General features: G+C 43.9%; 1 protein-coding gene across 6 annotated transcripts in view; it reads right to left on the bottom strand.

The window, feature by feature from the left end:
* Positions 1-1,566: 1,566 nt before the first annotated feature.
* The window catches only part of TMEM241 (transmembrane protein 241), an 83,966-nt gene continuing 68,736 nt past the window's right edge, over positions 1,567-16,796 (bottom strand). For 4 of the 6 annotated variants that reach the window (XM_053250793.1, XM_053250797.1, XM_053250791.1 and 1 more), the window contains 2 exons: positions 9,151-9,240; positions 1,567-4,116 (listed from right to left, as the gene is read on the bottom strand). In XM_053250793.1, the coding sequence (XP_053106768.1) occupies positions 4,072-4,116; positions 9,151-9,240 (135 nt within the window). In that variant the 3' untranslated portion in view covers positions 1,567-4,071. The remainder of the gene's footprint in view (positions 4,117-9,150; positions 9,241-16,796) is intronic. The other 2 variants (XM_053250792.1, XR_008307316.1) reach the window with 2 other exon arrangements.

Genomic DNA, 16,796 nt, shown 5'->3' on the forward strand with positions numbered 1-16,796 from the left:
CTAGGCAGTGTACAAAATTTAAAATATTTTAAAAGTCACAAATTAAAATACATGATAATAAAAACAATAAAAATAATTATTAAAACACGTTTTTAAAATTATTTCTAATTAAAAGCCTGAGAAAAAAGAAGTGTCTTGAGGTTCTTCAGAAGGAGATGCTCTGACACACCCTCTCAGCTTAGAGCAGCAAATCTAAGCAACCTAAGAGATGTGATTTTGTAAAAGACATTGTATTTTGTTAACGGATACAGGTTTTGTCATATTAAAGAGTTTTAAAATGTTCATAAATATTAATTAAAATAGGTTGTTTCTGATGGCAAAAGATTAGTCCATGATGAATGTAACCTCTTAGATCAGTGGGTTATATAAACAAGCCCCTACTAGTGGCTGGTGATGGATCAAGTACTTGTTGAAAGGTAGAGAACTGATGCAGGTTAATGTCTTAACATTTTTACATCTAGATGACTAAGGAATTATCTATGTATGAGAGTCCCGCATTATTATCTTCAGTCAGTAACTAAAAGAGGTGACTGGCTCATTGGTTGAGCCCTAGCTTGGCCATTTTGTGAGCTACAGGTCCGGATTCAATGTGAAAATTTGGTTTAAATGTTTGGGACATTGTTTTATTATGGCGAGGGGACTCAAAAGCTGGAATTGCCCCAAGTCTCTCAACCTCTCAGAAGGCCTGAGTGTGGGTTGCCCCATTCCGCATCCAGCCTGTCAATAGCCTCATCCTTGTTCAAGGACTATGTCTCCCAAGTGCTCTTTATTGGGGCAGGCATTGACACAACCAAATCTGTCCTGCATTCTCAATACTTCAGCTGCCGGGTGAGGGGGACTTGACATGCCTAAAAGGCCACTAACTGAAATAAGAAATCAAGAAATATGTGGGTGTCCCATACAATCAAATAAACCTCAAGACCTAACTATTAGACATCTGCCAAACTCCAACACCAGGCAGGTTAGGCACAATCGGTTTAAGTCAATGTGCTTCAACAGGCCTAGTTTTGCCAGACCATGGTCACCATGTGGTGTGCTTTTCCATTCAAATCTACAGTGAATATGCTTAGCACAATAAAAAGGAAATTTGGGCATGCGGTCCACCATTTTTCTAAGCAAGATGCACACACACACTGCAGCATTCTACTCAAAAGCACGCGGTGCTGGCTGCAGAGGCGGGGTGTGCCTCCATACCTCCTAAGCACCACATCATCACTGTTCCCATGATTCCCAAGGGAAGCAGCATCGGAACAGTGGTGACGCTATGCTTAGTAGGCACAGAGGCACCAGGTCTCCGCCACCAGCACCCGTGTGCTTTTGAACAGAACAACAGGAAGGGCTGCACAGATTGTAAGCCTTTATTTCTTCTTCTCTTCTTCTCTTCTCTTCCTCTTTCAGCATACTAATCACAGTTCCTTTGAAGATTAGTGCTGTCGTTGACAGAATATTTATAATTAATTTCTCTCAGCACCTCTTGCTATTCAAGGTTTATGAATGCTTGCTGTTTCTTGTACTAATAACCAAAGTGAAGACCAAAACAAAAAACAAAAAAAACAGACACATGAATAAATGTAAATAAGATTTACTTGTTGACTTTACATTCAGCACAGCTTTGTTCGGACTTCTGTCTCCACAATCTTAGTTGGACTTTCTATACATCTTTTGCAAAGCATTAGACATTTTCTGGTTTTTAGACATTCATGGCAGGAAAAATGCCCCATGCCTGAAATTACTCAGGTCAGATTCTGACCTCCAAGCAGTTTATGCAGACCAAAGAACTGAATGTGCTATTTCTCTCTAAGTGGAGAGCAAACCAAAGCTATGATTGTTATGGTCCGATTTACTGATGATAGCACCTATGTTTTCACAGTGGGTGATGTCATTTAGACCTTGGTCTCTTAAAAAAAGCATATTTTTTAAAAAAGTTTCCACAAGCAATATAGCTGCTCTAGTCCTATGGAGCAGTGGAGGATATTTACATCCTCAGAGGACTTACAACTTGCATGCCCTCAGAAGAGAGCCTTTTACACAACCAGTGGAGTTGTTACTCCTTTGCAGTGCATGTCCGGATTATTAATAATTGTTCTTGTGCTTTCACAGGAAATTAGGAAGCTGCCTTATACCAAGTCAGACCATTAGTCCATTTCACTCAGTATTATCTACACTGATAGTGGTTTATCCAGGGTTTAGGCAGGAGTCTTTCCCAGCTGTATCTGGAGAAGCCCGGAATTGAACCTAGGACCTTCTGCATACAAGCAGATGCTCTACCACTGAGCTACAATCCTATCCCTAGATGGGGCCATACAGAGGCTCATAAGTACCAGTCCTCAATGTGAAGAGGAAGCAAATCAAGACCCTGACCTCTGCCTGAGACCCCAGAGAGCCACTGCCATTCAAAGTAGACAGTATTGGGCTAGAGAGACCAATGGTCTGGCAGTACAAGGCAGCTTCCTATGAAACTCAGCAGAATGCCTTATAATCATGTACACGAAGGCACGAAAGTTAACAATCTTAATGACAATGCTTCTCTTTGCCCCAACAAGAACACAGGGAACCTACTCCTGTCCGCATGCATAGCCAGTCAGATTATCAGGCTGCATTCAAACAAAGAACTGATGATAACTGAAATATTCCTGTCCTGCCAGGATGAGCAGGTTGACCATTTGTGTAAGTGATCCAATAGGACACAGACAAGTGATGAATCCCAGAAGGCCAGAACTTGTGAACTTACCACTTGATTTTGATGTGTTAGGCATTCACATAAATGGTCTCCGAAAGTCATGTCATGGTGTTTTCACCACTTCACTAGCTTGCCTGTACCTACACATTACTGGAGCATTCACACAGGGCCAAACTACACATGATGTTCCATGTGTCACACATGTTTCAATTTTATTTGGTAAATAGCAGCTGGATTCATTCCACCATGGATTAAAGTGGGGTTTAATGCTATTCACCACCACAGTTCCAATTCACATCATGGACCCGGGGCCCTGCTGCTGCTATTTGCCCCCACCCTCAAAAAAACAAAAACAAAAACAAACCACCCCTTCCCAGCGGCACCGATGCACAAGAGCACACACACACACAGTCACAGTTCATTCAGAGGAAGGCATTATCTTACGGCTATTTTGTGAAGAAATTTGAAGCATGTCAGGGCCACTCATGCATTTAACATCAATTTAAAGATTGGCCCACATCAATCCCTCCCCCAAATCCTCATAGCAGCTTCATCATTCTGTTTATTTGAAAGCCTGGTTCAGACGTTAGCAAGCAAAACTTTCCCTTGGCTCCAACCCATGCTACTGCATTGATGTAAGAAGCAGCAAAAGTATGGGGGAGGGGCATGAGATGTCACCACGTCCACAGTGCTGGATCTCAGCGGATTATGATGGTAGTGATCGGCTGATCTCCCACATGTTCTGCATCTCCCACGTGATAAACTTCTTTGTATTTAAGCTTTACTTTGTATTGTTTCCCCTTTGTATTGGACTCTGTTTCGCAGGATAGAGTCCAGGAAAGCAGCAGTCATGCCACTTGGGATCTGTATGAACCAGGCTAAACAGAACTACCACTTATTCCTGCCCTTCCTGCGGTGTGTCACAATCAAAAGAACGTGATTATTCTGCTCAGTGCTTGAGAATATGGCTACTCATCATCCACCTTGTGATAGAGGAACTTCTGCTGAATTCTAAACAGTGGGATACTCAAAGGAAGACTGGGCTGGTAGGATAAGCACAATACCTGTAAGCAGGGGATGCATAGGTAATGCAAAGATTGCAGAGGTCCAGTTTACATGAGAGCCTGCCAGAGTTGGCATAAAGGACAACTGAGCCCGGTGTTCCCACTTTTAACAGCCTATTATATGGCTCAGAAGAAAGGAGGATGTGTAAGGGACCTGCTGTTTGACTATATATCTTCATTGTTACAGCTTTTTTTTAGGTGGGGGGAGGGCTTTTTTTAAAAAAACACTTATGGTCTCAGAATTCTCAGTCATTGGCAATTGACTCCTGATGGGAGGGTTTGATAATACGTCTTCCTCATTTTCTTTCTGTTCATGTGCCAGTCCTTTCAGTGTAAAGAAGCAGAACTTCCGCTAATCCACCAAGCAAAAGACTGCAAAGAAAGCACAGTAGGCATCTTATTAACAAAGATGACTTAGGCAACCACACAACATCAACAATCGGGATGGAATAGCCAAAAAGCCAGTAATGTTCATGCTGAACGACTTCTCCTCCCATTAAGATATGGAATAACCATCATGGGTGATTTCTTTAAGATGATGCTAGCAGGCATGCTGTTTCCTGCCTCATGGCTACCTTAGCACTGTGGCTCAGGCCATCACTAGCCGTGTACCTTACTGAGGAGAGCAACAGTGTTCAGGACAACTGTGCATGAAACACATCCAGAGACCTTCTGGAAGGATGAAGCAACTAAGCCACAACAGATGCACTGAGAGGGGGAAAGGAACACTTTATTGACCAAAGGTCATATGGTTTGTAAAGGACCAGAATCCCTGCTTCAGGGCATTTGGAGGATCTTGTCACTTCTGCAGCAGCCAGACTCCAAGTGCAGACTGCAGAATATTGGGGACTTTACATGCTAATAGACTATGGATGTTCTGTAATTAAACTATAGAAACAGAGAGCCTAGAAGGCTTTGCCATCACACAGATGTTTCCTGCTCTATCATAAAGCCTGGTTAAAAATATTTAATGGCCAACAATTACATCAATTAATCCTATAAGGTAATGAACACATTCATAATTAACACAAAAAGTGGACATAAATATGATGCACTTTTATGTTTAAGGTAAGCCCACACCCATGGTGGCTTGGATTCAAAGGATTCCATGCAGAAGGAAACATCTGCTCTTGCAAGGGGGGGGAAAGAGTTTTTACTCATTGCCCCCATCCTGGCTGCAGCCCCAGCCCAGCCAACCCCACCCATGTTGCAGTGCATGCCGTTCCAGAGAGTTTCCTGGCTGACATGAGGAAGAAAAGTAGTCCTATTGAAATTAAACTGAGAAACTGCTGTGTAGACAATACTGAGCTAGATAAACCAGTGGGCTGATTTGGTATAAGGCAGCTTCCTAGATTCCTTTGTATTTTGAGTAATTTTCCTCCTCATGTCAACCCCTGACTCTCAGAAGTGGCTTTTTAGGGAGGAATAAAGGGCTGCAGCAGGAAGGAGGCAGGAAAGTTCTAGTTTCATGCTTAGTAACTTGGTTCCAAACCACAAAGCTTTTGTAGTTGTCGAATGGACAACTCTCAGGGCGGGAAATATGTACACATCTTTTGCATAAACAGCTCAGGCAACAGACTTGCATGGCAATGATTCTAGGAAGTGAAAGGTGTGTGAATGCCATTCAATATACAATTAACAGAAGTTATTACTATTTATTCCATTTCATCCCACCCTCCTTCCAACAATTTCAGGGCAGCATACAAAGCCCCTCCGCTTTTCATCCTCACAACAACTCAGTGCGAAAGGTTGGACTGAGAGATCGTGAGTGGCCTAAGGTCCCCGAGCATGGCTTGTGACTGAGCAGGGATTTGAACCCAGGCTAAGATCAGTATTCTAGCCCCGATCCAGCTTGACTCCTAGCTGTTTCTCTTGGGATGTACTTGGAATTTCTCAGCATATCTTCTTCTTTATATTTATTTCTCTAAAACTTACCCATGGCTAATCCCATGCGTGGCAGCTCTCGGGAGACTTTGCAAGCAGCTGCCAGATAGCCACGGGTCTGGGATGACAAAATGGTGAAGGGGTCAGCAGGCAGGAGGGCAGGGAAAGCATCAGCCAGGCCAGCCAGTGAGGGAAACTATTGCCGACGGCCAGCAGGCAAGAAAACCGCCCGCCAGGCCGGCAGGCAAGGAATGAGCCAGACAGGCTGGTGGAGCAGGAGGGAAAGCGGATTGGGAGGGGGAGGAAAGGAGCACAGACTGGGCTAAAGGGAAGGGGGAGAAAGGAGCGCGGACTGGGGCTGAAGGGAGGGGGGAGAAAGGAGCACGGACTGGGGCTGAAGGAAGGGGGGAAGGAGAATGGACTGGGGCCAAAGGGAGGGGGGAAATGAAGATGGGGAGGAGAGACAGAGAGAACTAGGGGCTCAGATGCTCTGCACGCTCTGATCTCTAAAACGAGATCAGCTCGTTTTAGTTAAAACAGAATTGTGCCAAGGGTAGAAACCCTTATTTTTTAGGGAACATGCTTACCAAAGGCTTGAGAAGGCATCTTCGCAATGGGCAAACGCTTTTAGATTGGGTGGATCTCTTTTTAGATTGGGTGGATCTCTTTATTTCCTATTGCCCATTGATATAACAGTCTGGCATGACATACAATGGTCAATGCAGTACATTCATCAAAGGCAGGTCCCCAGCTCCTCCATCACCGCTTCAGCAATGACATTCCCTACCCGGCACCAATCTTGCGAGGAACACTGCCTGAGCAAAGTATTTCTCAGGTAGCCCAGCTCAGTGAAACAGTCTTTTGTTTCTAAAATGGTCAGGCCCCACTTCATTCGTCTTGAGCAAAGGGAAGTTGTGTCTCCAAATCTCTTCTCATGTCACATTCAGGAAGAATCAGCAAAATGCTGGCTCCTCTATTTCCTTTACAACGATTCAATGTTACAACCTTGCATTTCAGCCACAAGGATTAGTTTATGAAACAGCAAAGCTCCTTAATGAACGTTATAAATAAAACACAACTTTTGTACCGTTTATTGGTAAGAGGGCATTTTTACACAGAAAGCATGTAAAGCTGACAAAGCTGTCTGGATGTTAATAGCATTACACACACTTAAACCCTTAGCTCCACTAAACTGTTTTGTAAATCATGCAAGTTCCTTTGTTCCCGAAAAGGACTGCTACTTATATAAATCTTGTAGAGGATTCCATTTTATAATGACACCATTATAAGCCCAGGACATTAAGGAGAGGATAGCTTGCAAATACTGACACCATTTGCCTGGATGGGAAGGGCTAGGAAAAAGCCACTAGAAACAGCCTGTGCAGGCTTACTTGGGAGTAAGCTGTACTGAACACAGTGGAACTTATTTCTGAGCTAACAGGCTAGCACTGCGAAGATACTGGCTTTCAGCAAATGTTTAAAACAAATAGTCAACTTATATGGAACACTTTTCTAAATCTCATGTCCCTTTTCTTGGGCAAAAATTCAGGACTTTTCCTAAATTTCGCCTGACAATATTCTACCGAGTACATAGGAAGCTGCCTTATATTGAGTCGGACCACTGGCCCATCTAGTTCAGTATTTGTCTATACTGACTGGCAGTGGTTCTCCAGAGTTTCACTTTCCTAGTCCTACCTGGAATAATGTCAGGGACTGAACATCAGGTGTTCTGAGTGCAAAGCAGATGCTCATCCCCTGAACATAAGAAGAGCCCTGCTGGATCAGATCTAGGATCCCTCTAGTTCATCCTCCTCCTATCCACAGTGGCCAAACTGTGGTCACTGTGGCCAAGGGGTCTTGGGGGCGAAGTCTTCTGTGGGTGGGGTCATCCTAGAAGCCTGAGTAGCAATGAATTTGTAGAAACAACAACAAAACAAGCCCCATGATTTCACAAAGCTGCTTGTTCACACAGGCCATCCCATGTAGACACAGAGCAAGTGTCAGATGACAAATTAAGAGAATCCCCCAGATTTACACACATACATACACACACACTACATCCCTGCACCTTCCCCGCTGAAAGGCTTTTTTATCTGCCAGAAGTGGTGAGTGGGTTAGCAGGAGTCTGTAGATCTATTTACATTTGATACGTAAACAATTAGCAACTTACAAAATGTAAATAAAACCAGGCAGGTTTGCAGAGCAACTGGGGCTTCTTTTGTGAACTTTATTGTTTCTTTTACATTATAGTTTGGACTTCACCCAGGCTTCAAAGGGCTCAATGCAAATGCATGGAGGGATGAGGGAGAGCCCCAGGCTCTGCCAATAACATGGGGAAGACAGCATCCTGTTCAGGACAAAAGATTTTTGCCTCAGATACGAGACTTCCCCTGTCATACGGGACTGTTGGGAACTCTACAACTTGATGTTTCCAGAAAGGCTGCAAACAACACAGGAAGACAATCGTTCTCCCTAGCTGTTGCCTCCAGCAAGTGATATTCAGTAGCATACTGCCTCTGAACACAGAAGTATCATAAACCGTCATGGCTAATAACCATTGATAGACCTATCCTCTGTGACTTTTTCATCCCCCTTTAAAGCCTCATAGACCAGTGGCCTATCATGTCTTCTGGCAGTATTAGTTACATGAAAATGTATCTTCTTTTGTCTGTCCTAAATCTATTGGAAATCTAGTTCAGTTGGATCATTTCAAATTTTAGTATTATGAGCAAGGGAGAAAAGACATGCTTTCCAGTCTCTCCACACCATGCATAATTTTACGAACCTCTGTCACATCCTCTCTTCGTTATTTTCTTTCCTACCTGCATTAATTATTCATTCTCTTACTAATGTAATGGGCTTCTGCATACAGTTTTTCCTCAGATCACTGAAAGTGTATTTGGCACTCCTTTACCAGCTACACGTCTTCCTTCAAGGTAGTGCTTCTGCTGTACTGCTTGTTTTGTTTTATCATCATGCTCTACTCTGCTGCATCAATTAAATACCTCCTTCCAGATGGTAATAAATTGTGTGATACTGAATGTTTTAGCGCAAGCTAAACTGTCTTACTGTCTTACTGACTGTACATATGCTCCCATAGATGTCAGTGCTCCTTCCTATTGGGATCTTACTCTCTGGCCGCACAATGATCAGACATCTCACATAAATTTTGCAGCAACAACTGCTGGCCAGCCATGCTTGCATTCTGAAAAGAACCTGCTCCTTTTTCAATGCTACATTTATGATGACTGCTGCTTCTTCTTAAAATGCAGACATTGTGCAAGGTCCCCTGTTCAGCGTGTGGCCAGAGAGTAAGATCCCGATAGGAAGGAGCGCATAAGCCTACTGAAGCATGTGTACGGTCAGTACAGTGGTGCTTTGAACTTGTGCAATTTATTGCTCTCTGGAAGGACTCTTGGTATGCACTATCTTAACTGCTAGGCAAATGAATTGTTCTTTTAAAAACCAACTGAGAAAACGGAGGAACCAAATGTGGAAATGCAACAGGAAATTCAAAATTACCATAATCTTTTTGCAAAATACATACCAACAAGCTGTTGGTACATTCACCACAATCTCAAAGAAGAAAGGAGATAGACCAGCTGTGATAACCTAGAAAAGCAACAAGAAATATAATAATTTGTTATATCAACTTCCTGTACACTCATCCATGAAAGTTGAAAGAGCTGTTGGAGAAGGGGCAGCAATTAAATAAGAACACCTGAAGGGTCACAAACTTTAACTGATTTAATTAGTAGAGTAATCAATTTAAAGACAAGCAGAAACTTGAGTCTTCAAGAGGATGTACCATGTGCACCACTCACATATGTACTTCCTTCTTAATCCCTCTGAATTGTGTCAAATTTCCTTCTGCTTTCTCTCCAAAGCTGGTAAATATCTTGAATTTTACAATGAAACTGTCATGGTATTCCTTCTAACCAGGAGAACTTCATGTAACCAAAACTGACAGCAATCATTTGAAATGATTGCCAGCACATGTTTTAAACTTGGATCTTTCATTATTGTGGTGGGTCAAAACCTACTTATTTTTGAAAACATTTTGGTTCCGGTATGTAATTGCTGCACAGAATATACAATAGTAATAGTTCACATCCCCAACTTTTAATACAAAACTTTAAAGATAGAGGCTGACATCCAGACTAGCAACAGTTCTCCAAGAGATTAACTGTACTATGGGAGAAGCACCTGTATAGCACCAGTGGTTCTGAAGAGTTCCAGACTAATGCTGCACTGATGTTTGCATATGGGAGGGTTTGTGTAAATTTCACTGACCTCTCCTTCCCCCGGAGCACTCTGTGCCACCTCAAAATATGTCCCCGAGGGCCACAGAATCCTCAAGGACATATTTTGGGAGACCCATAGTGTTTCTGGGGGAAGAAGAGGCTATCAGAATTCTCACGAGTGTTAGAGCTGAACTAGTTGAATTCTTCAGAAGCATCAGTGCTTCCTCCATAGCACCAGTGCTTCATTAGTCTGGATGTAAGCAAGCGAGTCACACCCAGACTAATGCTGCCTGGAATTAAAACATTGCCCAGATGCAATAATTTTTCCTGGGTCCCCACTTCCCTCTTCTGCCCCCTGAAAATATGTCCTTTAGGGTTGTAGGGGTTCACCAGGGGACATCAGAGAGAGGGAGAGCACAGGAAAAATAGTTACAGACAGGCAACATTCCAGTGTGAGCACAGCATCAGTCTGGATGCTGCCAGGTATTTCTTTCCAACAATGAGTGCTATTTTTTGTTTATTACCATATTATTTATTTATTTGCCTATCATATTTTTATACCACCTGATATGTACATCTCTAGTCAACACAGATTGAAATACCCGAGACACAAAAACAATAGTATAAAACAGTGATTAAAGCAATTAAAATTATTTCTAATTAAAAACTTGAAAGAACAGGAGAGCCTTGAGGGTCTTCCTGAAAACAAACAGAGAAGAAGATGCTCTTTATTCCAAAGCCCTGGGGCAGCCACAGATAAAGCCCCATCCTGGGTCACCACCAAACCAGCTGGAGGGAACTGTAACCGGACCTCTCCAGAAGATCGTAACAGGCGGCAGGGTTTACGACAAAGGAGGCACTCTCTTAAATAGCCTGGACCCAAGCTGTTAAGGACTTTATAGGAAATAAAGGCCTACCACTTGTTCTCTTGACCCTTGTCCAACATGGTTTGTTCTATCTAGCAGGGAGGCTGTTGTAGGAGGCCTGGTAGAAATCATAAATGCTTCTCTGAGGGGAAGGCAGGATGCCTCCTTATCTTAAGGAGGCAATTATTAGACCTCTTCTAAAGGAGCCTGCATTAGATCCCTCAGAGTTGAGCAACTATAGGCCTGTTCTCCCATGGTTGGGGAAGGTAATTGAGAAGGTGGTGGCCTCTCAGTTCCAGACGGTCTTGGAGGAAACTGATTATCTAGACCCATTTCAAACTGGTTTTCGGGCGGGCTATGGGGTGGAGACTGCCTTGGTCAGCCTGATGGATGATGTCCAATTGGGAATTGACAGAGGAAGTGCGACTCTGTTGGTCCTTTTGGATCTCTCGGTGGCTTTCGATACTATAGAACATAGTATCCTTCTGGAACATCTGAGGGTGCTGGGGGTGGGGGGCACTGTTTTACAGTGGTTCCGCTCCTACCTCTCGGATAGATTCCAGATGGTGTCAATTGGAGACTGTTGCCCTTCAAAATTTGACCTTAAGTATGGTGTCCCTCAAGGCTCCGTACTTTCTCCAATGCTCTTTAACATCTACATGAAACCACTGGGAGAGATCATCAGGGGATTTGGAGCGGGGTGTTATCAGTATGCTGAAGACACCCAAATCTACTTCTCCATGTCAACTTCTTCAGGAGATGCCATAACTTCCCTAAATACTTGCCTGGAAGCAGTAATGGGCTGGATGAGGGAGAATAAACTGAGACTGAATCCAGATAAGACGGAGGTACTTATTGTGCGAGGTCAGAACTCTAGAGACGATTTTGATCTCCCTGTTCCGGATGGGGTCACACTTCCCCAAAAGGAACAGGTTCACAGTCTGGGAGTACTTCTGGATCCACACCTCTCCCTGGTTTCTCAGGTTGAGGCGGTGGCCAGGGGTGCTATCAGCTTCGGCTGATACGCCAGCTGCGTCCGTTTCTTGAGATGAATGACCTCAAACCAGTGGTACATATGTTGGTAACCTCCAGACTTGACTTCTGCAATGCGCTGTATGTGGGGCTGCCTTTGTACGTAGTCCGGAAGCTTCAGTTGGTAAAGAACGTGGCGGCCAGGTTGGTCTCTGGGTCATCTCGGAGAGACCACATCACTCCTTTGTTGATAAAGTTACACTGGCTGCCAATAGATTTCCGGGCAAAATACAAAGTGCTTGTCATAACTTATAAAGCCCTAAATGGCTTAGGCCCTGGGTATCTACGAGAATGTCTTCTTCATTATGATCCCCACTGCCCATTGAGGTCATCCAGAGAGGTCCGTCTCCAGCTGCCGCCAGCTCGGCTGGTGGCCACACGGGGACGGGCTTTCTTGGTTGCTGCCCCGAGACTGTGGAATGCGCTCCCTGCTGAGATACAATCCTCCCCATCTCTGACAATTTTTAGAAAGCGTTTGAAAACCCACCTCTTCACCCAAGCTTTTTCTGTTCTTTAAATTTCAAGATTTTGATTCATGGTTGATTTTTAAATTGTTAAATTGTTTTAAGTTTTTATATATATATTAACTTGTTTTATACTATTGTTAACCGCCCAGAGATGAAAGTTTGGGGCGGTGTACAAATGTAATAAAATATAATAATAATAATAATAATAATATCCAGCACTTTGTATTTCACCTGGAAACATATCGGTAGCCAGTGCAGCTCTTTCAAAACCGGTGTTATATGGCCCCTTCATGTTGTCCCAGAGACTAATCTGGCTGCCGCATTCTGTACCAATTGTAGTTTCCGGACTATGTACAAAGGCGGCCCCATGTACAGGGGTTGCCCTTGCACTGTACATATGACCACATCCTCTCACCTGCTCCACCATGGAGTAACCCTCTGGGAGAAGCTGGGACCAAACCAGTCTACTAGCCTCTCCTGACCAGGTCTCTGTGATACATACTGTCAGCTCCCTCGTCCATAATCAAGTCATAGATTACCTCAGATTTATTTTGAACCAACCGGGCATTACAGAGTAATAAGGTGAGGTTCTGTGGGTGGGTGGCATTGCTCTCCAAGGTTAAAGAGGTGGTAGGCCTGCTGGAAGGGGCAACAGCAATTATAAATTTCTGAATGCCCTTCTCCTGTAACGACCCGCTGGCCTACCAATCCTATAGCTTTGCCCATTCCCCACCACCACTGGTATAGCTGCCACAGGATCATCCCCCACCTGCCCATCTCTGTTCAGTCCAAGACACATACCTGTACCAGGCCTAACTAAGAACTAGGAAGTGAGCAGGAGTCTTCCTTCCAGTAGTCCAAGACAATAAGTCAACCCCAGCCCTCAGTCCCATCCCTGAAGGCTGCCACCAAAGGCCAGCCCACTTTGGCAGCTGGCTTCAGCGGCCGACTTTGGCAGCCACCTGCAGGCAGCCTGAACCAGCGGCTGCGCCTCTGGCTGCTGCCCACCCTAACAAGGGCCAGAAGATCAGAAGCCTAACTGGTGAGGCCCTCACCTCCACCAATCAAGCAGCTTGGTCCAGGTGCAGGATGTCAAAACCCAATTAGAGTGAGCTCAGCCTCAGATAGCAAATAGGCTGAAAAAAGGAGGAGAAGAGCATAGCAAGGCCTCAGCTAGTCCCTTCCCCCCACCCAGGAGAATGGAGAGTAGAAGCCAAATAAAAACTCCTTACCACACAGTGTGTCTTCCAGTTAACCTTCTGAGCTGCCTCTGGCTACTACCCACCCTAATAAGGGCCAGAAGATCAGAAGCCCACAGAGAGGCCCTCTATATTATCTCTAGAGAAAATATCTCCTTCCTTTAAGATCCCCCAAAAGACCTGTATTGATATTTTGAAAGATGGATTTACTGATCTTCTAGATGCATTTAACTTTAACTGACTAAACTGCTGAAGAACTGTTTGATGTTTGGGTGGTCGACAGCCCTCCTAAAAATAAGTCTTTGCAAAGGACACTTAGATAAGAATATCTCTGGATTGTTCTTGTAAAGACAGTACCAAGGTATGTCCTCATTTGTGATAAATATCCTGTACTACTACAATCTGACATATCTAAGAAATGTACTTCCCGAGGGAAGGAGGGAGATAATGAAACCATCTACCTGGAGGCTTTACACACAGGGCTTCTACCCCGAATCTCCTTTGGAGGAGAGTGTGTGCATTCACACACCAGTCAAAACTTACCCCAAAGTCCCTTCAAGATCCTTGGACCCACTCCTCACACAAGTTGGGCGTTGTCTTGCGAATTCTAGCTTATATTGAGGTATTTCCAGGTTTTTAAAATGCTGGTTTTAAAGCTACTTTTTCTGAAAACGCCAGAGTAAATGGGGAGAGACGCTGAAGTAGAATCATTAGCATGATAAGAAGGAAACTCTCTTTCCTCAGTGCTGCGAGCGTTCTTCGAATTGGCTTCGCTCAACATTTACCCCACAGCATGAAGCCATGTGCGAATAACTCCCTGCTGCCTCTGCAGTTACAGCAATAAGGTAAGGAAATTGGGAGGTGGGGATACAACAGAGTCCAAAAAGGCCAGCGCTTGTATTTGGGCTTGGAAGTAACAGCACTGTGTTCCAACATTTTAGCTTGGAGATCCAAGTCCAATTACAAATTGAGCTGAGGCAATTAATACCCTTCACTACTATTAATGCTTACACCAGTGCTTCCCAACCAGGGTTCCTCCAGATGTTGCTGAACTACAACTTCCATCACCCTCAACCACAACAAATTGTAGCTGGGGATGATGGGAGTTTTAGTTCAGCAAGATCTGGAGGCACCCTTGTTGGGAAGCACTGGCTTATATGCTGGTTTGGGTGTGCAGGGGACTTCACAGTCTTAAGTGTATTTCTCTTCAGAACCACAAGGCAAGCTTGAGGAACCATGTACGGCTGAGGCTGAGAGAGTGACTTGCCAAACAAATTCCCGACAGTAGTACAGATAGTTCACAGCAGGTTTCCCTAGTCCAAGTCCAACACCACATTGCACTCTATCATGTCTTTTTTCTACCCTTTCCACTAGCCGAGGGGTAGGCAACCTAGGCTCTCCAGCTGCTGTTAAACTACAACTCCCATCATCCCCAGCCACAATAAGTTGTTCAACAACCTCTGAAGAGCCAAGATTGCCCACCCCTTCACTAGATCTTAGGTTATTTCTTTTTGTTTTCTCAAGGGTCCCACAGCATATCATAGACACCTATTATATTAATTAAAACTAAGGCCATGCTCAAATGAAAAACACTTCAGCCATCCTCCTTTGAATTTAGAAAGTGGAAAAATTAGGTTCAGACTTGGAATGACGTGTTTTCAGTTTTATCCTTAAGCAAACTGCACAGCTGAATGCTCTGATTCCCACCCCCACCCCACCATTAATGCATTTTAAAAATAAACACCACTAATTGGCATGCAAGGTTTATTTTTTCTTTGATTCTTCTCAGTATTCATGTGGTTTCTGTTATATTTTGATTCTATTCAGAATTGCAGACACCTTATGTAAGTTTTGGCTTACATAACAGCACAGAATGGCAATTATTAGAACCAATTCACCTTACCGCTGCATTCCTGGAGTGTTTTAATACTTATTTCCAAAAGGCAATATACACAACTATCCACTTACTAGCCTAGCCATTTCCAGGCTACTTGGGGTGATTGGAAAATTTGTCTGCTGATCAAGATATTTTTAAAAATATCTTGAGCATCTTTTTTTTTATTTAAATGACCCCCCCCCCAAAAAAGGTAGTTTAAAAACAAAATCAATTGCCAGGAACTTCCATGTGCAAGGCTCATGTAAATGAATGGGACTTGTGCAAGAAGATGGTGCCAATATGTTACTCTGGCCAAAGTCTGGTTCCTGAACCCTTTCCTGCCTAACTCCTCCCCCCCCCCGCAACAACCCTTTCTCCCCAGTCCTTTTTTTCCTCCCATTTTTTCTTCTTAAAAGTAATGTGTGCTGTCAAGTCGGTCTTGACTCCTGGCGACCACAGAGCCACGTGGTATTTTTTGGTAGAATACAGGAGGGGTTTACCACTGCCATCTCCCGCGCAGTCTGAGATGATGCCTTTCAGCATCTTCCTATATCGCTGCTGCCCGATATGGGTGTTTCCCATAGTCTGGGAAACATACCAGCGGGGATTCGAACTGGTAACCTCTGGCTTGCTAGTCAAGTCATTTCCCTTGATGACTGCGCTATCAGTCATTTCTAATGTCTGAATTCTAGCAGCAGAAAAATGACTAGAAAAAAATGGCTTGCTGTGGGTGTAAGTGCAAGTAAGAGAAAGAGGCCCCCGCCTCTAATAAAAAAATAAAATAAAATAATATGGGAATAGAGACATAACACAGGTACAAATATAATGCTTGCCAAGCCTCATTAACACACATCCCTCTCTCTTTCCTCCTTAATTTTCCAGGACAAGTTCTATCTCACCCCAACCCCAGCATTAACCATGATTTTATGTTACGTGTGTAGCAATTCAACACAGTTCCCTTGCAAACCTTAGATTGTAGCCATGGCCGAAGTGATCTGCAAGCCAGACAGTTTTACAAGATAACCTGGTTTCCATCAATTATGGTTTGCATAACTGCACATGAAGTCATGACTAAAGACAGGAAGGAGAGAGGAAAGGAATATTGATTGGGCTGAATTCCAATTTGTAAACCATGGTTTCCAGTGAACTGATATAACTTCTGCCCTAGATCGCAGTCCCTGAGCCTATTTACACACTCAAAAAGGGTGTGTAACACACCCAGTTTAACCCAGGCTAAGGCAGCCCGATCTGGGTTAGGTTGCGCATGTGAAGCATGGGGAGCGAGGTCGCTCCCAGCACTGCCCCCACACCAAGTCCCAGTTTTTAACCCAGCGTTTAGCTGAGGATAAGTGAACCTTAACCTCAGCCAGTGATCATCTGGGTGATCGCCGCCGTGTTAAACAGCTCCCCACCCCTCATTTCCATTTGGCTGGAATGGAGTTCAGTGGAGTGGTCGTGTTGAGCCTAGTGGCTGCTTTAACAAG

The sequence above is a fragment of the Hemicordylus capensis genome, chromosome 4, assembly GCF_027244095.1.
Source record: "Hemicordylus capensis ecotype Gifberg chromosome 4, rHemCap1.1.pri, whole genome shotgun sequence".
NCBI lineage: Eukaryota > Metazoa > Chordata > Lepidosauria > Squamata > Cordylidae > Hemicordylus > Hemicordylus capensis.